The sequence below is a fragment of the Serinus canaria genome, assembly GCF_022539315.1.
Source record: "Serinus canaria isolate serCan28SL12 chromosome 7 unlocalized genomic scaffold, serCan2020 HiC_scaffold_29, whole genome shotgun sequence".
Taxonomy (NCBI): Eukaryota; Metazoa; Chordata; class Aves; order Passeriformes; family Fringillidae; genus Serinus; species Serinus canaria.
In genome coordinates this window covers 1,219,291-1,242,695 of record NW_026108147.1, presented here as the reverse complement: position 1 = coordinate 1,242,695, position 23,405 = coordinate 1,219,291, and the positions used below count along the sequence as shown (strand labels likewise).

The window sequence follows — 23,405 nt, the reverse complement described above, 5'->3', positions numbered from 1 at the left end:
CTGCCCATGGACTGGGGGCACAGGGGAGACAGAGCTGTCACTGCAACACCAAACACTGCTCAGCTGTAAGCACCTGACAGAGCAGCTACACTGGGCAGAGAAGAAAACCATCCCTGGCAAGACAAGATCAGCTGGCACAAGGCTGGTATGGAATGAAGGGTTTAACCACACCAAGCTGATTGGTTCCATCACAGAAATGATTTTGGTCACACTCCTGATTTCCATAATTCATTTTAAATGCTGACACAGGGTTGGGCAGAGAGATGAAGGGGACCACTGCTGTGGAGAAACAACAGCTATGAAGGACCTAAACTCTGAGTTTAGAGATAGAGTTTGTAGTTTCATTTGAGCCAGGGAAAAATGATTTCTCATTTGAGAGGCCTGATAGCACCAAGAAGCAAGATCCACTGGGAGAGCACCCCATAGGTGTCACTGCTCATGGTCCCCAGTTCCAGACAGGGGCAGAGAAGTTCCTCAAGAGGAAATTCAAGGAAAAGCAGCCCTGGTACAACCTGCTTCCCCCTTAGGAATGGACAAAGGAGCCCAAACAGCCTCACATAGAGCCACAGTGCCATCCAGAGCTTCGGGGTGAGATGCCAGGATAGGACAGGGATGAGAGATGAGCTACTGACCTCAACACTATGCCATGAATTTCTGCTCTCAGAGTAAAGAATTCCATCAATCTGTCACATTTCCCTCGAATGCTCATGGCTCCTTGTAGTTACATACAAATGTAAAAACTTTTGTAAAATAAAAACTGTTTAAAATGTAAAAAAACTATTAAAAAGCTTTTTGAAATGTTCACTCCATGCCTTGCCAGTATTTGGAAACCTGTGCTGGCCCTGTCCAGCTGTGATAGGTCAGGTCAGCCCCAAGAAATGCTTTTTTTTTTCAAGCTGAGGAATGGAACAGACTGCACATGACAGAGGATCCAGCCCTGACCCTTTTTTTTGTATGTTAAACCAACACAGTTCTTGTCCCTCTCCATCTATGAAGGTTTAGGAGACTGCTGCTGCTTTGGGGCTCACAGAAATGGTTTTTAGCTCACAGGAAAGAGCATCATCCTACTGGATCCATAAGATTCCTGTCCAGCCTTATCACCTTTGTCTCCAAATTCCAGCTAGAGCAAACATGAAAGGCCTGGGAATGAATGGGTTTAGTTTGTCAACACAGTGAAAATAAACTCATTTTAAAAATTGAGCCAAACAGCTATAAATTTTTTTGCATCAATGGTTTTTTTTTGGTAAAATTTTGTCTATGTTTAGACACCTTTCTGTGTTTAGATGTCCCTCTGTAAGGATAAAGAAAGCAGCAAATGACAAACCAAACTTATTCTAAAATCCTCAGATGGGTAGCTCAGAACAGCACTGTTCAATCTGCCAGATTTGATAGTGAGCAGTGATACAAAACAAGAGAGAGGGGCATATTTCCATGAGGGAAACTGCTTTTGAAAATACCTTCTTTCCATTGATTTCCTGATAACTAACCAGATTTTACAAACTTGCACAACACTGGGCATCATGGAAAAGATTTGATGTGGGCAATTAGAAGCCTGAGATCTCAAAGATGGATGTTGCTTGATATTGGACTTTTACCTTAGATCATGTAAGCTATTCTCTAGGGGCAGCCCCTCTTCCTCATGACTTCAGTCACTGGAATTATATTTACAGTAAATTAGATAGCACTGAAATCCCTTTTCTGTGCTGGGCAGCACAGAACCAGCACAACAAACTGCTGTGGCACAAACCCTGAGAGAATGGTTGTCACTGTCATATCTTCTGGAAAAATCCCTTTGCCAGGATTTCTTCTCCTGGGAAGCTGAGAAGCCTCAGAGAAAAATAAAACCAATAATTATCTGGTTGCTTCTCCTTGTTTTGCTGCTTTGGAATGTGTTTGGAGATTGTGAATTGCTTTTCCTTAATGACTAATCCCTGTCCCTGTCTCCAGGAGAGCCATGAGTTTTCATTAGTATCTTGTTAAGCCTTCTGTAAGGATCCTCTCTCTATTCTTTAGTACAGTTTTAGTATAGCATTCTTTAATATAATATAAATATAAATATTATATAAATAAATATAATATAAATATAATTATAATATAAATATAATATAAATATAAATATAAATATAATATAATATAATATAATGATAAATATAATATAATATATATAATCTAATATACTATAATATAATATACATATAATATACTATAATGTAATATAATGTAATATATGTAATATCATGTAATATAATGTAATATAATGTAATATAATGTAATATAATGTAATATAATATATATAATATAATATACTATAATATCATATAATATAATATACATAGTATCTAATATAATATCATATAATCTCATATAGATAATATAATATAATATACTATAATATAATATCTAATATAATATAATTAATATAATATAATTAATATAATATAGTATAGTATCATAGCCTATCATAGCATATCATAGCATATCATAGCATATCATAGCATATAATATCATCAAATAATAAATTAGCCTTCTAAGAACATGGAGTCAGATTCATCTTTCCCCACCACAATGGGGGACCCCAAAAATACCCCAAATGGCAGCTAAGTGAGCAGCACCAGCAGTTGGGAAATCATGGAATTAATAAGGGAAATGATAAAGTCACTGTTGCAATCCAGTGCAGTGGGGCTGGTACAGGGGGTACCCATCTTACCCTGGCTGTAAGCAGATGGTCAAATTAGCAAATTTAGCAAATTTAGCCTTGATAATGGGAGAGCAGGCTCCCAGGAGGTGAAATAAAGCTCCCAGGAGGTGAAATAAAGCTCCCAGGAGGTGAAATAGGGGCTTCCCTGTGCAGAGCTCACCTCGTTGGTTTGGTCGTTGGCATTGACAAAGAGAGGCCTCCAGCCAGGAGGGAGGGAGGTGCCATCGATGGCATAGCTGTGGTTCTGAGCAGTGATCACAGCCTGGCCACTCACTGCATTCAGCACAGGCTGGTTCTGGCCTCTGCAAGAAAAGGGATCAGAGGACAGAAGTGCCAAATGTGTTCAAGTGCCACAGTTAGGAGGAGCTGCTCACTGTGGAGTTATACATAACAGCAGGGAAATACTGGCAGCCAATCTCAAAATGAGAAATCCTAGGAGAAACTTTGCTATTCTTCAGCTTGATAGGGACAGATTACATCAAATACTTTCAAAAAACACTGAAAAAAGCAGAGCCTCACATGGCAGTTGTCCTGGATTGAAAGACAATGTGTGTATTGTATTTCCTATCTGTTAGACGTGGGCAGGGGATGGGACTGTGCCACCACCCTGAGCCCCCCTGGGATGGGACTGTGCCACCACCCTGAGCCCCCTGGGATGGGACTGTGCCACCACCCTGAGCCCCATGGGATGGGACTGTGCCACCACCCTGAGACCCCTGGGATGGGACTGTGCCACCACCCTGAGCCCCCCTGGGATGGGGCTGTGCCACCACCCTGGGATGGGACTGTGCCACCACCCTGACCCACAGGGGCTCAGCTCCTGCTCTGACTGTCAGTGCTTTGTTTTCTTTTTTGTACTATTGCATTTGTATTTTTAATTTTCTCAGTAAAGAACTGTTATTCCTACTCCCACATCTTTGCCTGACAGCCTCTTAATTTCCAAATTACAATAATTCAGAGGGAGTGGGTTTACATTTTCCATTTCAAGGGAGGCTCCTGCCCTCCTTAGCAGACACCTGGCTGTTCAGACCAAGCCAGCAAATGAAAGGCAAGGAGAATGGCTGGGAGGAAGTGGCAATGTCACTGAGATTCCAGCTGCTCCTAAGGCAGCTCCTGCTGTTCCATAGCCCTTTCCAGTGCTGGGCTGCTCTGGCTGGGAAGGAGAGCTGCCTCACCTGTTGGCCATCTGCATCTTGTAGGAGGTGGCTCCAGCTGCTATCCCAGTGATTAGATGTCCCATGCTAATTCCAAACAGGGGCTCTGGGCGATTGCTCTCCAGGACCTAAAAGGAAAAGGTTTTCAACAGATCCTGGAGTGTCTCTGTCCAGCAATTCCAGCATAAGCCATGCCAGTTCCCTCACAGACTTGGGAAAAGCTCAAGGCCAGAGTGGCAGCAGCCTATGAAGGAAACTTTCCTCCTTTCCTCTGGTTCAGAGAGAAGCCTCAGAGCACAGCTTGGTGTCAGACTACTCAGAGGGAACAAGCAATGACTGCATTACAATTAGTGACATTAATCCAAATGGCAGCTCTGAAAGCAGTGCTGTTCTTTCCTCAGGTCACAGAGGACCTGAAAGAGCACAGGGGACTTCAAGGCACTGGTAATTGTGGTCACCATGTTTGCCATGTGTTGTTCACCAAGGTCTATAAAGTCTATAGGGCTGGAGATAAATCCCACCAGACCAACATGAGGAATCCTCCAGGCAGCTGAAATGGCTGAACAACATTTGGCCCATAACAGCTTAGTACAACCAACTGCAACTTCAAGCACTTGAAAAAAAGGCAAATTAAAAAGTATAATCAGCCTATAGGTATTGCACTGTACCTTTCTGACATTCTGAATCACTTCCTGGGCCTTCATGGGATCCCCTGGACCTCCAGAAATTATGAGTCCATCATAATCCATGCCAGTGAAATCATGGTCCCATGGAACCAAATGCACTTCTGCACCTCGCTAAAAAACCAACCAAACAAACAAAAACCAAGTAAGGGAGTCAGAAATGAAGGGAGGAGGGAAACAAATTTTTGTAAGGAGGTTCTTCCTATGCTCTCATGTCCCAGAACCTGAGTTTGTATTTCAGTCATCAGTTATCTCCTTTTGCCATGATCAGCTTCTCCCCACTATCTGACCAACTGGTGCACTTGGCCCCTTGGAGCCACCTCAGTGTTTGTCAAGACTCTGAAATTCACTGATGAGATCAAAATTTACTGATGGAAAGCAAAAGAAGTGTGTATGCACTCATGTAACATCTGTTCACTTTTACACAGTGCATTCATCCTAACTGCTGCATTAGGGCTTCACAGCCTTGTTCTGTGACATGCCAGAAGCAGTCCCACACATCAAAACTGAGACAAACATCCACACCAATTAAAAAATGGAATCAGGGAAATCCTGTGCATCTGGAGAACATGAGGACATTGCCTTCTGTCCTCCTGTGTGGCTCAAGAAGCAAGAACTGCTACATCACTGTGCTGAAAACAGGAGAAGCTTTTCACAGAATTCTAGAATCAAAGAATAACTCGGGATGCATGAGCCTCATGAGGTGCAATCCCTGCACAAAGCAGGGTCATTCCCACTTTAGGGCAGGTTGCTGAGGATCTGGGGAAGCTGTGTTTTTAATATCTTCAATGATGAACATACCACAGATACTTTGGGCCTGTTTCAACCACTCACCACCAGCATTGCATTTCCCCCTCATTTATTTATTTTTAACAGTGTTGGGTTGACCTTCCTTCATTGTTCTTTAGAGCAATTGTGCCTCATTTTTTCAAAATTCATCTTTTGGGGTTCTCCCCATGGCTGAGAGGCTGCTGTACAGGTTCTCTTCCTGATCCCTTCAATACACTGAATTAAGTGCAGAAAACACCTCCCAGTGCATAAAAATCACCCTAAAAATTGTGCCTCACTTCAGGAGGGAAACTAACCCTAAAATGCATGTGTCCAGGTGGAAGGAAGGCTTGTGAGCACAGGTGAGGCTCTTACCAAAGCAAAACAAGTGACAATGGACATGAAGCACTGACCCACCTTTACCAGCAGACGGATGATGTTGTGCTTCAACCCACAGTCAACAGCCACAACTTTAATTGGATTCCCTCTGCCATAAATCTTGACTTCCTATGAAAAGACAAGGCCACGTTGTAAATGACAGATGTCCCCAAAACACAGAGAAGATGGGCAGCAGAATAACTTTCCACCAACGTGCAGCAACTGGTACTTAATTTATGTGGAAATCTCCAGGAATACTGCAGACATTAGTGCTGCCTTCATCTTTCAAAGTAGAATTTATAATGCTGTTTGAAAACATCCACCAGATGCCAGTTCTAGCTGTATCCCCAATACTTCTCTGTCTTTGAAACACACTCTGATCCAGTGTGGTTCAAACCACATTCAGCTCAACACAAACCATTTTTTATCTCCAACACTGCACCTGAGGAGCCACAGGGATATTGAGAAAACAGTCCATCAAAGGTCTAGAAAGGTGCATGGTTTAAAAAACATCCCCAAATTGTTTAGAAAAACTGGCTGACTCCCAGACCAAATGAGGAGCAGTTATGACCTGGAGTGTACTGCCCTAATACTATGGAAGAACTTCTCACCTTTGTTGAAACTTCTGCAATTAAGTTTTGCTTATTTGGGTCTACAAACTCCACAGGTTGACCTTCAAACTCAATCTTCCCCAGTACTGTGCCCTGTGGAAATACACCAGAAAAAAACAAAGCATGAGCAAAGGAGAAGCTGTGAACACTGGGACAAGGTGTTGACAGGCCCAGCAACCAGAACAGCTGTTTAAATATGGGGTTTTGGCAGTTTAAAACCATTTTTAGCATTTTCAGAAGTTTACGAGCCTTCCTTGGTATAAAAAAATTCTGTTTAAACCCCTTCCTTCAGGGGAGAGACATTATCAGCAGTAATATTTGTTAATGGGCAGTCTGGCAAGCTGTGTTGTGACATGAAATTGAGTTGTCCTCCAAGAAGATCGGAATTCAGACCCCCACATAACTGCCACATAGATAACCCACAAAGCAGATTGAAGATTTTTTTTGGTTTTTGGAAACCCACTGTGAGGTTTTCAGCTGCCTCCTGGGGACAGCTACCAGGCAGCAGAACTGGTGTAAGGCAAAGCTATGTAGGAGGCAGGTCAGCACAGCTGTTTTCTGAATAAACTGTTAAAAATAAAAATCACCTCCAGCAGGCCCTACTCTGTGTTGCTGTTCCCACCTGGCAGAAGCTAGGACACTCTTCTTCTCATTGAAGTTCCCAGTGGAAAAAAAAAACCCTTCTTTGGCTTTGCCTCACTCCTGAAGTGGGATTAATGTAGGGTTAACCTCTTCTCAGCACAGGAACAAAGTGTGCACTACAGAACTTTTCAAGGATGGAAGGGGAAAGTGAAACAGTAAATCAATGTTTGGTGGTAAATGCATCACATCCCACTTTCATGATCAAACATGTTAAACTCAGCTTGCTCTGTGGCTATGACTCCAGCATTCCCACTGGGATTGCTCCTTGGATTTAGTGATCCTCCTGTGAGATACCTCCCTGGCTTGCCATAGCTGAGGTATCCTTGCCATTTCTCTAGGGCAAGCAACAGCCAATATCTTGCACTGCCATGCACACTAAGAGCAAGTTTTAAGGACAGAGTTGTGCCCCTAACAGTGGCTGACATCCTATGTCTCCTTTCTTACACCAAAAGCTGCTCCAAGCTGCTTTACATGAAGCAGAAGAAAATCATCATCATCTTCAGCAAGTCCTGCTCTTGGAAATGAGGCTCCTGAGTGGTGCTTGAGAGCCATGGCTCTGAGTGCCACCAGGCAGTGAGTTCCATAAATGCTGATGACAAAGCTCTCAAAGCCCTTGCTCTCAGCCAAATGGTGCCCTGCATTTACTTCCAGTCCAGTTGAACAAGGCATTGCTTATTTCTGCATTTATCATAAGGAGGCCCTGTTCTCACCCCCAGTTTTTATAGAGACAGGGAGTGAATTACTAAGTAGATTTTTTTCAACCTGAGAGAACTGGCTGGAGAGGTGACATTATGCACTTTATTAAGAGCCACACACCAATACCCCTCAAAGTCATGGTACAATGGGACTCACTACCATACACCTCTAAGTTACAGGACAAACAGTGAAAGTATTAACTTTAGATAAAAGGAATGGTGATCTGTTATGTCCTAAGAAAGCAGAAAATATATTGCCATTTTCTATTGTATTAAATTGTACTTGTATGCTGTCTCTAAGAGCAGGACAATGCCACGTCTTCCTAATAGAATTCATTTCTACAAATATTCTTTATTCAAGCTGGCCCTTTCCTGTTTTGTTCTGCAGAATAAAAGGGGGCATAGGGTTGGGCTGCAGACTGAAAATTGATCATCTAAAGAAAAAAGCTGCTTCAAATAATCCATTAGAAAAGAAAGCCCTCCAAGGCAAATTTACATTCAGACTGGCTTTGATCACCGTTTCAGCCAGTGTGAAGTGTACCTTCACATTAACCTTCACCCCATAACACAGTCCTACCATGACCTTCAATTGTCAGCTCTTGGAAAACAGAGAAAAAGTAATGACTATTGAAAACAATAGCAGGCTTCAGCCAAAGGAAACCAGGCTAGGAATACATCTTGGATGACTGTAGGCACTCCTCTGTCTCAGAGGGGCAGGACAGCTCCCACTGACCAAAGGTACCACTGTCTGTGAATGAATATCCACGACATCTCACAGACTTGTTGCTCTCTTTGAGATGTGTTTGACACTAGCACCTGTTGTGTCTGACACTACCTGAGGCCTTTCATTTACATCACCTTGTGCAGGACAGGAAACCCAGAGCAGAGCCAGGGAGAAGAGGCTCCCTGGAATTAGAGCATGGCCCAGCAGCACAGAGGCCTTTGGAAGAGCTCATGGATCTGAGCAGATCTGAAGTCAAGGCAGCCCAGCAGTACCATTGCTGCTCCAGGTTTGGGAAGGGCCCAGCAATAGCAAGGTTAATGCAACTGGATCAAGGGAAGCAGATCCTACCTTGTCACGAATTAATTTGGACAACATCCTGGTATCAATCCCATACAGTGCAGGCACCTGAAGAAAAGCCAAGGAGAAGTTAGAGAACAAGCAGCTAAAAAAATGGAAAGAAGACAGCAGCCACTCACTGTGATGAGAACGTGTCACAGAAACATAGAACAGTTTGGTTTGGCAGATTTTAAAGCTCATCTCAATCCAACCCCCTGCCATGGACAGGGACACCTTCCAGTAGAGCAGGCTGCTCACAGCCCCATCCAGCCTGGCCTCGTGTTGGGAGCTCACAGCCCCATCCAGCCTGGCCTCGTGTTGGGAGCTCACAGCCCCATCCAGCCTGGCCTTGTGTTGGGAGCTCACAGCCCCATCCAGCCTGGCCTTGTGTTGGGAGCTCACAGCCCCATCCAGCCTGGCCTCGTGTTGGGAGCTCACAGCCCCATCCAGCCTGGCCTCGTGTTGGGAGCTCAGGCTCTCAGCAGCAGTCTTACCAAAGCTGCCTCACTGCAGCTCTTCTCCTCCCTATCCCCACTCATAAATAGCTGAGATGCTCAAATCTAGTTTCTGCTCTAAAAAGCACAAAATTAAGAGCTCATCTTTCCATCCAGGTCAGTTCTCTTTGTGCTGTTACAGCTAGATTGCTCACCTGCTCTTCTTGCAGCCACTCTCCCAGGCTCCTAGTAGCCTGCCAGTGGCTGTACTCACTGCTGTAATCCTGCACCAGTAAAGCTGAAACCTGCAGAGAGAACAAACATCATTTTGCACTGTAGGATCACCTTTGTACTTATCCTGTACCTTCAGTTTGCACTATTCATTCCCATAAACCATACCATGGACAGCCTTCAGGCTAGCTCATGATTGTACCTGGGCAGTTTGACCAGGAAATCCATAGAAGAATGTGCCTTGGTAACCAAAGCTGCAAATTGCACTGAGCTGACACAACACTTCTTGTCAAAAGAAAGAAAATGGAAATGTAAGACAAGACAAAATGTTTTATTTTGATTTTTTTTTAATAAGAAAACTTTTAACTTTTAAGTAACCTTTCATTTCAAAAGTCAGCTCCATTTTTCAATGGAGTTACTGTATAAAACAGTTATTTCACCTCAGAACAGATACTTCCAGAAGGCACATGGCTTGGTACAGAAATCAAGATGGAGTATTTTTTAGCACCATTCCTCCACAGGACAATATCCAAAAGAAGAAAAAGAAAGGTTGAGTATCACTGATTTCTTCTATGAGGGAGCCAGTAAACTCTTAGACACTCAGGTGCTGGGCAGAGCCCTTGGATCAGCACTGCTCCTCACTATTACCTTGATGCCATCAGACTCCAGAAATCTCCTGAGGCCCATTTCATCCAGAGCAGCTGTGTCAGGCACTCCAGCATTCCCAACGATGGGGTTAGCCAGGGTAAGAATCTGCCCCTTGTAGCTGGGATCTGTCAAGGCTTCAGTGTATCTAGGTGAAGAAACAGAAGAAAAGTACATTGGTCTGGAGTCAAAAGGAACACAAAAGAACCAGTGAAAACAAGACAGGGCTGAACTCCCACATGACAAGAAGACAGAAATGGAATTCATGTGAAGGTATTCTCAGAATAAAAGCAAACACATCTGTGGGTATGCCCTGACTTTGCCATTTGTGGTTAAACATTTGACATGGAGAACAAGGAAGGACTTTGGCTTCCCATGTTTGCTTTAAGAAAAGCACAGAAGCTATCAACAAACTCAGAGTCCTTTGATTTAACATGACAAACAGGTGCAGGGAGATCTCAGCCCTGCACAGAGTATCACTGATAGCAGTTTGGCCTGGCCTCTCCCTGGGCACTGCTTTGCCCTACGTGAGCTGTAAGAGCTTTCCCCTCTCATGGCAGCAGAAGGCTCCAACTGAAAAGCCAGCAGACAGCAGAGCTGTTTGCCCAGACTTTGTCCCTTCCACACTCTGGAGCTTGTCTTGGGATGCTCAGGGCTGTAATTGCTCTTTTTGTGGGGAGGACAGAGACAATTCCTTGGGATTCCTCGTCACTGCTCTGGGTCCTTGTCTCCCACCATCCCTGCCATGGTACCACCTCTGTAGTGTCTCCCAGCAGGGCCTGGCATCTCTTCTAGGCAGTCTCCATGTTCCCAGCCCCAGAGCATCACTCATTTCACTGACCAGCCTCCTAAGTGCCTGGGAGCTGGGCTGGGAATCCCTGCAGAAGGCAAGGTGAGGACAAAGCTTTGGGATTCAGCATTGCAGCCCTGGTCACACAGCCCCAGAGCATCTCCTGTCATCAGCCCAGGCAGAAGCCTGCTGGTTTGTTAAGCACCTCCCTGAATGCCCTTCTCAGCAAGGACAGATCTAAAAGCACACTGGAACATTCCTCAAACTTAGGATTCCACAAAGAATCATCTCTGGATCTAGCAGATCCAGTCCCACTTTCAGCCACATAGAGGGGGTCAGGGTAAATGTGGCCTATCTGCTCCTATTTTTCAGCTCCAAATTAACAGACAGTCCCTCACTTTCTCCCTTATTCTGTAGAATATTGTTGCAAATATCCCTTAAACAATTATTGTCTTTCAACCCAAAACCAGCTGCAATTTAGCAACAGATGAAGTTATCCCCACAAATATTGAGCCAAATGCATAAAGACACTTTGGGATGAATCAGCCCTATACAAAAATATAATAAATTATTGTCATTATTGTTTATACAACACCTAATTGGCAACTCCAGCCATCTAGCAGATATCAGCAAGTCACAAGAGACATTTTTATGGAACACCAGCCATACTGCAGGAAGATTAATTGTCAAACATTGGGAAACTCTTCACAAAAGCAGCACTGGCTGCTGGCAGATACAGACAACACAGCACACCAGCCAGCTCTGAGAAATGACAGGTTGAATAAACAATGGCCAGGAAATATTTTCAGGTAAGGCTCTCCTGATGTTCAAATCTATATGTGCAGCTGCAGGTTACCAAGCACACAAAGGTGCAGTGTGATCCCAGAAGTGCAGCAGGTACCAGGCACATGGCACGGGCATGCTGGGCATTGTTCTCTCCTCCCAAGGCAATTGGTCATGCCTCCAACAGACTGCTTGTTACTGACAAAGCTACTGTCATTGACCTTTGCATGTCATTTGTGGTCAGCAAACAAGGACAGAGAGCCGTGGTCTGGGTGGGGTGTGCAGGCAGAGCTCACACAATGCCCTTTCAGCAGGAGCAGAGAGGGGCAGATGCAAACACCAGCTCCAAACGTGCTGCAAGGTCTCATCCTTGCTGTGCCTACCCAGGGGTCTGCCTGATTTCAGTAAACTCCTGTCAGCCCATTGTCTCACTAAAACATCATAGGAAACACACATTTATTAGAGATAAACACCTTTCTGGAGCCATTTCAAACATGGGACATTTTATGGGTTGTAAATCTTCTTTCTTAATGGGAAACCTCCTCTTTTTGTTCCTATGCTGCAAAAGTAGGTTTATTTTTTTCAGCAAATGCTTCTGAAAAGTTCATCCTCTTGCTTTTCTATCAAAAATTCAGCATTTCACCCCTAAAAGAATGCTCTTGGCCTTCTACTCCAGAGTAACTGTCAACATTTCAGCAAGCTCCAGCTACTTCAGGCCTGAGAGCTGCAGGCACAAAGTGCTTTGCCTCCCATTTCTGTACCATGAATCAGACCATGGGGGTCCAGATGAGGAGTCATGGTGCAGAGCAACCTATTAATCACCTCACACAGAGCCCACTCAGCACCCAGAAACACCCACCTCACAGAAAGCAGCTCTGAGGCTTGACAGCACCCCTGCACTCACCTCTTGCTCCTTATCATGACAAACTGCTGTGTGCCCCAGCAGCCTGGGCACCTCCTTCACCCTGGCACAGCCTCTGCCTGTGTCAGGGAGAAGGGACAGCTGGGTTCCTCTGGATACCCAGATCCTGAGCTCTGTGATCAGGAGCAGGAGGTGCAGTTACAGGGTTCCTCTCAATGGACAGCAACCCCTGGGCTGGAAGGAAATCTGCCACCTTTATGTTCTGCAACAGTGCTGCAAACTCCTGTCTTCCATTTCTCTGAATCAGTCAAGGTCATGTTCTGTACAGGGGGCTCTGAAGACATTTCCTTACATTTTCAGTGTTTTTTCCATGCCCATATGCTGCCCAGCACAGAAGAGATCTCTGTCACAGCATCCTCTCCAAATGATCAGACAATGAGCAAACACAACTTCTGCTGCCACAGTAACATGTGGAGAGGAAATTAATCCTTCAGGTCCTCCTTGACTTTTGTGATGTGCCAAGATTTATGGCCCATAATCTATCAATGAGAAGAGAACTCTGGTGCCCTCCATCATTCTGATCTATATTAAACAGTGCCTTGTTGGCAGGTATATTAACACAGCCAGTAATTAGTGCTGTCAAAATGCTTAAATAATTGTCTCCTAACGCAAAACTCTGCAAACTGATTCCCCTCTGCAGCAATTTAACATTCTCACCAATGGTATCATTTTAAAACTCAGCCTGTGAGTACTGAGATCTCCAAAGGACAGCATAATTTGGGGAGCACAAAGCAGATGAGCAAAGACAGCTATGAATGACTGCAGAAGAAGCTCAAGCATCAACAACTTCAGAGATGTCTTATATCCCCAAGGACACATCCCTGTCCTCACCAAAAGCCCCATTCCTCTGCTCAAGCAGTCCAACAGAAGCACTGGCAGCATCTGGCTGCCAATCTAAGTCAGCCATAAGTTTCTACCACTCAAGAAGACAGAAAATCCTGCCAGGTTAGGCATGAATCTGATCCTGCCCTTTAGCTGCAAAGGCACAGAATGCAAAAGCATCCTTACCTGTGGTGTGAGCCACCAAATTACAGAAGAGATGGGTCACAAAGGTGACCATCCTGGGCTTTAAAAATTGTGCAATCAGAAGCCAAGTTCCATTACCAAGAAGGATGCAGATGCTTCAAACCTCCATAGTTGATCTGGGCCCTGGAGGGAGAACAGACAGCTTCTCTGCTCTGACCCAGCAAAAGGAAGGGAGCAGAACCCTGTGTATCTCATCATCATTAGCTCAGTCTTTAAGGTGCTTATCACCACAAATGCTTTGGCACAAGGGGTTTGCCTGAGATCTTCATTCATTCTCTCTCTCTCTGTACCTCTGGAATACAATGTAGTATAAGAAAATAGATGTATAGAAAAATAAACAGAATAAAATAAAAGAATACTGTAATAAATACAGAAAACTACCTGCTTGGATCAGGACCCTACAAGCTTGGAAAAAGCAGCTTTCACACTTCAACAAGCTTCCAGAGAAGGACTGATGCTTTTATGCTATTTGCTGTTGCCTTACCCAGAGATTCCTGTGTTGAACACGACTTCCCCTGCTGTGGAGGATGGATAGCCAAAAGAATAGCCCTTCATCTTCAGCCCATCTTCCAGCACCAAGTTTGCTGTCTGCACCTAGAGCAAGGCACATGAAGATGCTCAAACACAGGAGGAAAGGCTTGATGTTTATACAGGTAGCACCTAGGATACCTGCCTTTCATGCAGGTAAGTATTTCATACACTGTCAGTATTCCTGCCCCTCTCCCACTCCCAAGACATTACCTCTTTTACCAGTCTGATGCCTTTTTTCTTTCTAACTCCTAGGAAACATTGTAATCCTAATGAGCTGGCAAACCTCACTGCAAGCAGAGCATGTGCTGCTATAACTGTGGGATCACCCTTCCCTATGGCTTAGTTCATATATTCCACATTTGACATCTTGCAGTTTACCAACATCATAACCCTGCAGGGAAAGGATCACTTGCTCCTCAAGTGTTTGCTCAAGGCCTGCTGCTGACTCTGCTGGCTCTCATCCAGCTCTGACCTTTGGTAGGTGCTTAACTTCTGGTGCAACCCTACAGCAATGCCACTAAAAATAGGGGGGTGTGTAATTGAACTGGTGTCAGACAGCAAAATTCCAAGTACCTTTGTATTCTGCTGCAGGACACTAGACCAGAAGAACTCGTGGATCAGATGGACACTCATGGTCTCACCTCAGGGACAGGCACAAATTGTCCCAGAAACAAGCAGCCTAGAGGAAACCATGGCTTTTCCAGAGAGGGCTCAGCAGAACTGAGTCCCACACTGACTGAGGGATCCCTTACAGGCTTCATCACGATTTTACAGCCAAGGCCAGTGGGACAGAGTGAGTTTCACAGAAGTTCTTAAGAGAATTGTTGTCACAACTGGGATTTTGCACATATCAGACTAAATGTACCACCCTCTTTGGCCCCACTTGGAAACTAAACCTTTTTTATCCTATCCAGGCACTGGATGGGAAACCACCAGAGAACCCCACCTTGCAATAAATAAATAATGACTACATGCACAGCAGAAGGGACAGAATGAGCTGGGAGATTCCCTCAGACAGCAGGATCGCTGGTGCCATGCAGAGGAAGAGAAATTTATTTAAGCAAAGCTGTAAATAAATTTGCCCATGAATTCCTGGCCTGAAAGAATTTGGACTATGACTTTCAGGACCCTGATAAACCTCCACCTCTGGAAGGCAAGCCCAGCTGTCTCCCAGGCACAGGCAGAGTGATCACCAGTGCAAAAATCCCAGTGGTTTGTGCCACAGGAAATGTGCCAAGCATGTCCACAGGAAGCAGCTCTCACCATGATTTAGCTTCATATTGGTTTCTTTTACAGAACTATTCCTCTTACTGGGATTTTTAAAAGAAAAATCAAGATCAATTTGCTGCAGAAAGGAGCTGGAGAGCTACTTTCCATTAGCTGTAAATCAGATGAACAATCACAGCAAGGAGAAATTTCATTCTCAGTATTGAACATTTTGTAACCATCATGCCAAACATTCATTTAGAGCCCCTCTGCAGTTACAAATACCACACAGATCAATTACTAAGGTACTACAAAATACACTAAAAATCAAACTGAGCTGCCAAGTAATTGAATTCTGTGCATCTGGGATACTTTTAGCCTTGCCATTTTTTCCTCATTAATGTCAAACACCCAGTCATTCTCCAAAGATTTAGCCATAACTTTTGGAACCTTCCCACACCATTGGACACTTTAGACAGCAACACCAAAATCTCCTCCCTCCCCTGTTATAAACAGAAGTTTTGTGGCTAAATCCCTAGGTTTAGACCAAGTTAAAATGACAGGTTGGTGGGATTCTAAATCTCCCTGTGCCTCTCCCTGCAGAGAACTGCCAGACCCCCAGAGCACAGCACAGAGGGGGTGTGGGTGCCTCTGGGCTTTGGACAGGACCTCTGTCCTTTGGGAATTCTGGTGAAAGCCCAACCTGCTCTGCCCACATGGAACACTGCTGAACACAGTTTCTCCCAATGAAATGACCAGAAAATTTAAGATTCATCCAAGTGCTGGAGGACAAACTCCAGAGCAATCACTGTGAGCTTCAGAGCCTCATGCTCACTAAAGAACTTGGCAGGGACCTGCCTGGCCTTCCTCCCACCACTGCCCACCTCCCCTCTAAGCCAGACAGCACAGAAATCATTTCTGTTGAACAGAAGCCCTTATTAGACCAGTAGAGCCCCTACACAGTGTTCAAGTAATGGAGAAAAATGTCCCTGAGCAACCATAACCTGCCTGCAAGTTCAGCTGCAGCAGGGGATAGATGTTCAAGTGTTTCCCTCCCTTCCTTGATTTATTATTCTTAATTAAGTGGTTGGTTCATTGAGCATTCTCAAAGCAATAATTCTTGCTTACCTTTCCAGTGGAGGTGTTGCCATGTCCCTAAGCTGCCAGCCTACCTTGTTTTTGCAGTTTTGTTTTAAGGTGAAAAGTGATTTACAAGCTACAAAGAAAGCCTGTTGGCTCAATCAGGGATCAGATGGGAGAAATACTTACTTTCAAAAAAAAGAACAAGTAAGAAATAAAACAACCCCCAGAGCTTCCATGAGGTCCTTTTGTCTTCACCCTTCTCCAAAGCATCCCCACATAGCCTCAGATAAATCTCTGTTGTAATCTCAACTAAATTGTTTCTACCCCACCCACCCAATGTAAGAAATGCCATTTGCAATCTGATTTCTTCTTCCTACACATCAATAGCTTCACCTTCAGCAGAGGGCTCTGTGCTCTAGAGGGGCTGCAGAGCTCTTCAGGAGCTTTGAGGATGAAGGTGGCTAACAGGAAGGGTCATGCTGATGTCACATTGACAGATTTTGTGTATTTTGTCAAAGCAGCTTGCAGAGTCAACTAGTTCAGGTCCCACTTCACTAAGCACTGCACACATCAAGTAAAGAAAGCCCTTAAGAAGTTAAAAGAAAAAGAAACCTAAACCAGTAGGAAAGTAAGAAAGCAGATGAAATTAGTTCCAGTGAGTTCCCTGCTGTAGCAGCCCTTCCCATCTAAAAAGTGGATGATAAAGATCTGCAAAGCCTCCAAAGACCTGCAGTACAATTCCACACAGCACAGCTTCTCTGCCACATTGCTTGGCTCACATCTGGCTGGCTACAGAACAGCTGGCACATCAGAAGCAGAGAAGAATCCAAGAGCTCCAAGATTCCTTCTACAATAAAAAGCTGGTGCCAGGACTGAGCTACATTTCACTCTCCCAAGACCAAATAGCCAGCAAAATAGGAGTAATTTTCTCTTTAATAGAAAAATCAAAGTGATTCTTACTCTTTTTGTGAGCGCTATGCCATCTCAGGCTGGAAATCTATCTGGGCATGGCTAACAGTCAAGACTTTCTTTGCCAACCCTGTGTACAACTATCTGTATCTTCTGATTTTGCTCTAACACATTTGTTCCTGGCCAACATTGAGAGAAGAAGACAGGGAAAGAAAAAAGAATGAGTCCAGATGAGTGTCTTGGGATACACTTAGGATATTTTTTGGGGAGAAGCACTGGATTAATTCCTTTATCATCCAAGACAAAGACAAAGAAAAGCAACACAGGTATCATGGTAGAAAAGTCACAGTTCTTATAACTTGAACTCTTCTCAAGGCTATTTTGAATGCCACAAATATTTGTCCTTCAGAAAACTCAAAGGAGAAGAGTGAACCAAGCCAGCTGAGGTACCTAGCCCGAGTCACTGAGGATCCATGGAAATGAGCACAGCTTTTCCTCCCCCACATCAGCAGTTCACTAAGTTCCCCCCATCTATATGGGAATGGGCCCCATTTTCCATCCCCTTCATCTCCAGAATGAGGAGTGGGGTACCTTGTGACTCATCTTCAGCTTCCTCACCCACCTCTCCAGCTCTCCAATTAGCCTCAGAGCCATTGTAGTTTCTAACACTTTGAAAATGGATTCTGTATGGATTCAATAGGATTAATAACACCTCAAGGGATGCGTGATTTTAAATATTCAGCCAATTCATTCTCATATGGACAAACTCTGTTCTGTTAGCAATCAGTCCTATAGAAGGGTGAAGTCTCTAAAGAAAACACCAAATAATAATTAACTGAAACCTTGGACTTACATCTTTGGTGTAATTTACCCCATAACTTCCATTCCAGACTAGACAAAAAGTGTGTTTGCTCAGCTAATAATCCCATTTAGCCAAGCAAGCCCCTTGCTTAGGGTTCAGACACATTTCCTCTGGTTCATGTCTCCAGGTAAGCCCCGTTATCTGCAGCAAGTTATCTCTGCATGCCAAACACATCTGTTAAACAACAGCACTTCAGTCACTGTTACCTTGATGCTCAACAGTCTGGTACCTGTCCTTGAGAAACTCCAGTGATCAGCAGACACATTGCAAAACTTCAATCTGCCTTTCAAAGCCTTCACCACTTTGCAAGCTGTCAGAATTCCTGTCATCCCGAGAGCTGCCGCCGCTTAACTGAAGTTTAAAGCGCAGAAGAGAAAACAAAAATCTGCTTGTGTGGATTTCTTCAAGGTTTGGTGCTGACAATAAACTCCTGGAGACCACAGGGGAAGAGCACAGAGGCACAGCAGGAGCACTGAAGGGACTGTACAGCACTGCCCTCCACCTCCCATTTATTATGCCATTAAAACTCCCAGGTGCAGCCCCACCTCCTCCCACCCCTCCTCAGAGGGGGGCTTGCTAGAATCCTACAAAACCTTAACTAGTTCCTGCAGAAGGCAATAATCCATAAGAAAACCAGTATGGAATCTGTTTCTAACAGCACAATTGAAACCTTATTCCCAAGTCCCAACCTTGCAGCCCTCATTTGTAGAAAACAAGAGTTTCTTGGTGAAGAACACACAAAGCTGAGCCCTGAGCCAAGGTAAATTTATCAAAAACCCAAGGTGCTTTGAACAGGACATGCAAACTTCATGTTGCTGAGGGCCTGAGAAACAAAACTCCAAAATTCAGGCTGACAAAGGACCAGTCTGAAGAAAACATGGACACATTCATAGTTAGGGATGGAAAACACAGCACCTGTAACTCGAAACAGCTTCCTAATTCTGATTGAATGGCACTTTTTGTTTGGGAGTCCAAACAAACAAAGAATTACAAAGAAATGTTTTAAATTGAGTGGCTCAAAATCTGATTTTTTAAGTACTGCAAGTAGTGATTTTCACTACTACGGAACACATTTTTTTAGAGAGATACTATTTTTCTTCTTTTAAATTAAAAAAATCCATTCTTTTTGTTTTTTTTTTAAACAAACAAACTTTCCAAAACAAACCTAAAAGCAAGTTTCAGTTAGCACAATAAGTGAAGAGTTTCATTTTGATATTTTAATTGAAATGTCAAAAAGCATCAGAATCAAGCTGAGATGCCGTGTCATTTTCCTTCAAAAACATTAGTTCAGTCTGGCTGACAGCTAGGAGCAATTCAGTTCTGTGAGGTAAATAGTTGGCTCTGGAAACAGACCCTCATGGCCTATTCACAGTTTCATAAAATGAAAGAAACCACCAAAGTATCCAGGGATGGTAGCAAATCCCACAGGAATTCAGGATACAAAAGTGTTCACAGTCAACAGGCCCTGTGACAGTTTCAATTAATATCCTAGATGATAGTTTTAAAAGCTAATAAAGATTTTTCATTTTGTAAGGAAAAATAATGTAACAACATCAGTGAAAATCTCAAATCAATGCCATGGGAAAGAGGTTTCTAAAAAAAACCAAAAAAACCAGCAAATTTCTTGCTAATTCTGAATTGCCTAACTTGGCACATCCCTTCTCTTCTAAATTTTGTCTTTAAGCAAAAATCAAGACAGCATTTTTATTAATAAAGGAAGTTTATAAAATGCTTGACAATAACTACTCCCACATTAGAGAAAATCTATTTTCAAGGAGATTACACTTTTTATTAAGGCTTGAACAGCCCAGGGTACACTCCTCTGTCTGGGATACAGAACCCATGCTTCACCCAAACCTGACAAAGATAAGGCTCTTATCTTCAGCAAGAGAAAAAGAATCAACATCTTGAGAACGGGTCAAATTTCATTGCTGCTGGGATTAGCAGCTCCCTTAGATCAGCTGACTTGGGAGAAACAGAGAAAACCCTTGCAGTGCCTGGAAATGACTGACATGACTCCAACAGGTCGATTTCAGAAAGCCCTTAGGCAGCAAAAGCCCCGAGCTGGCAGAAGAGCAATGCAGGAGGGTGTGAGGATAACCCAAAGTGCAGATTGCTCCCAGAGCCACCATGGGCACCACGCTCATTCCCATGGTGATGCCACCAAGGGAGACTGGTGCCAGCAATCTCACAGATACCCACAAGGGCTCTGCAGTGTTTGACTGGAACTCCTTTCACTGGAAGATGTTTGGAGGGAGCAATATTTCTCATTCCCTGACATTTTCTAAACAGACATTTTTCCAAACAGGGGCCAGGATTGGCAGTCATCCTTTTCCCCCTGTGATTCTACAGGCTCAGATATTTCACTGGCTTGTTACTGTGGATCATTAAAAAGGCCAAACTGGCTTTAGGAAAAGCTTACACAAATCCAGGCTCCCCCATGCTACACATTCTTTACAGAGTCTAAAAATAACATGATCTTACACTGCAGGATTAGCTACATTTGCTCAAGATTCCTCTTACACTTCCTTCTGCAGCAGCCCTGTCATGGCTGAGTATGTGATAGGTAATCATAGCCCAGTGTGTTTGGTGCAGCAAAGAAAAACAAATTTGACTTGCTGTTGATTATATTATAAATAGATAGGCTTTTATCTAGGATGAAGGCTGAAATATACATTGTCCCCAAGCTGCTAATTTATGCCTATAACTGTTTATGTGCATTTGCACAGGCACACACAGTGTTCATTGGGCAGTTTTGTCTTTTTTCTTTGACTTGATTGTCATCCTTTCCACGGTTACATATAATTTCTAAAATAAATTCTATCACTGAATCATTTTCATGGATATTTTGACCTGGAACAGTGCAGCTGTCCCCAGTTCTGGGACAGAGAGTTAACATTTCATAGGAGTTACTTCATGTGGCCTTGGCCTCTCACCTTATATACAGCATCTGTGATCACTCAGCATTTTCCTTGTTGCTTCATGCCTGGTGCTCCAGGTTGGAAGGATTTGCAAAATTTGTTTGTCTCAATCTTTTCCTCACTCCTATTTTTTTTTTTTCCTGTGGATACCCTGGGGAGAAAAGATAAAAGCTCTGAATGTTGCACACAGGGCTATGCACTGAAGCGTTTTCTTTAACTCACAAATAGATACAAGCATTAGGCAGAAACACACATGAGGATACAGATCTCTCTTCAAACAGCACAGCAAAGTCTTGCTAGATGGATCTGTAATGCCATTTGAGAAGGGATATGATTTTAGCTGATTAAAAATGTTTTTAGGGCTGGAGAGCAATAAGGTTTGAAGAAGTAATTGATGCTGTCAGGTAAGTGTTGAGGACTTCAACCTCAGAACTCCAGCATGGTCTATCCAGATAGCATTGCTCTAATAGCAAGGGAGCTTTATGAGCTAGCTAAATAAATTCATTTATTTCTGCTTCCTCTGGATTCCATCACACTACAACCCATTGTAACCAAAGCAACCATAAACTACCACATCCAGTCCAATGGGTGTGACAAAAAACCTGTCAGAAATCCACAATAGCTAAGTGCTGCTGGGAAGTTTTCCTTTCCTAACTCTGATCACAGAGATCACAGCAACAATATGTGCTCTGGAGATCACAGCAAAAATGAGGAGTTGATTTATAAAGGCCATAAATGGTCAAGAAGAGTTTCAGTTTGTCATTTCTAACCTGAGGGAGGAAATCTGGCTTGAAAAATCCAGAATATTGGTAGAGTGGAAAGCAAGTATTGGCTGGTGAAAAGGGTGAGTGGAAATGTTACAGGGACACAGACCCCAAGGATGCTTTACCCAAGCATCACCTCTTTCCTCTTCCAGCCAGGGTGTCAGCCAGTCACACACTCCTGCAATCACATTTAACATTAACATTGGAGAGAGCTGAATTCTCCCTCTCCTTCCTTTCTGCCCCTAGCAATCCCCTGCAGCTGTGGCACACTCAGGAGTGTGCTTTGAAGAGTTTAGATGCTCATTTTGGGCAGCTTGGGTCTGATTTCCAGCATCAACAGCAGAAGAAATTGGTCTCGAGCCATGACTTTGGAAAAGGCTTTGAAAAAGACTCAGACTTTTTATTCTGTTGATTCCTGTGAAGCTTAAAGCCTTTATCCATGGAAATTTCTGGCTTTGCCCTAGCCCTCCTCCTCTCCTGACCATTACCACATCACTTTACCCTGTCCAATGCAGGTTTTTTATCAGACCCTGACCCTAATACATTTATTTACCTGTGCAATCCAGCAGGTAGAACAGCAGTGCTGACACATTGTGAATGCTTCCAGTTTTCTGTTTACCACCATCCTCTCATTATCAGCTTCCTGCAACAGATGGACTGTAATTTTACAGGCACAAGAGTCAGGAACTGGGTGGGAGAGGCAGGAAAGGCTGCTGAGAACTCAGAGGGTAAAATAAAGGCAGAATATTGTGGAAGGAATATGGAGACCTACGCTTAAGCATTAGCCCAGTATCAGGCATGAGCAGAGCTTCAGCTGGGGCAATTCAGACTGCCTCCTCTTGCCAGTTCTGCCTTTTTCCCAGGGAAATGGGTCCCAAGAGATGCAGCTAAAGACATAAATGAATCTGTTTCAAGCTATGATGTCCCTTTTGTTGGGACAGCACCCATCAGCCACAGTCCTCTCTAGTAAAGGTCCCTAACAACATTTCTGTCCATACTGCCAGTCAGCTAACATATAGTCTTTCCAAATTTGCAAAGGATCATGTGGGGAACTGAGATGAAATTTCATATTTTCATTTGCCTGCATCCCCCAGGAAAAGTCCCAATGAACCCCTTTCAGGTTTCTCCAAAGGGCAAATAAGCAATAACTAAAAATCATCCAAGCAAAATAAGGAATGATAAACTCTATATGTTTTGACAGGTGCCAGCTTTTGAGCTCACCACACTGGAAATGCTATTGTGTTCTGCATTCCCTTATGCCCCCTCCAAATACCTGTAAAAGTGCATGGGGAAGGTAGGAAGCCATGAGGCTGAGAATGTAGTGAAGACACTGCCCCTTTGCTTTGAGCAACATTATGAGCTGGAAAAATGTTTTCAATCCCTAGTGGCTAAGCTTTAAAAAGCCTTTCTGAAATCAAAACCAGGGCAAAATACCTCAGATGCAAGAAGAGCAGGAAGCTCCCTGACACACAGCAAGCTCTGTTCCTGTGTTCCAGGCAGTGACCCATCACGAGATGTCACTTCCCAGAGAAGAAAGAGTGGTGCTGTGTCCTGGCAGGGCCAGCATGGCTTGTGGCTGAGTGACAGGCAGCTGTGCTGGCCCTGTGCC

The 23,405-nt window shown here is 43.8% G+C and overlaps 1 protein-coding gene across 1 annotated transcript in view; it reads right to left on the bottom strand.

Moving 5' to 3' along the window:
- Window positions 1-18,440, bottom strand: part of CPS1 (carbamoyl-phosphate synthase 1) — a 71,387-nt gene extending 52,947 nt beyond the window's left edge. The window contains exons 1-10 of the mRNA XM_009088363.4: window positions 18,318-18,440; window positions 14,005-14,114; window positions 10,003-10,147; window positions 9,339-9,428; window positions 8,702-8,758; window positions 6,293-6,385; window positions 5,721-5,810; window positions 4,521-4,649; window positions 3,874-3,980; window positions 2,859-3,000 (exon numbers count right to left, since the gene is read on the bottom strand). Coding sequence (XP_009086611.3) covers window positions 2,859-3,000; window positions 3,874-3,980; window positions 4,521-4,649; window positions 5,721-5,810; window positions 6,293-6,385; window positions 8,702-8,758; window positions 9,339-9,428; window positions 10,003-10,147; window positions 14,005-14,114; window positions 18,318-18,440 — 1,086 coding nt within the window. The remainder of the gene's footprint in view (window positions 1-2,858; window positions 3,001-3,873; window positions 3,981-4,520; window positions 4,650-5,720; window positions 5,811-6,292; window positions 6,386-8,701; window positions 8,759-9,338; window positions 9,429-10,002; window positions 10,148-14,004; window positions 14,115-18,317) is intronic.
- Window positions 18,441-23,405: the final 4,965 nt, after the last annotated feature.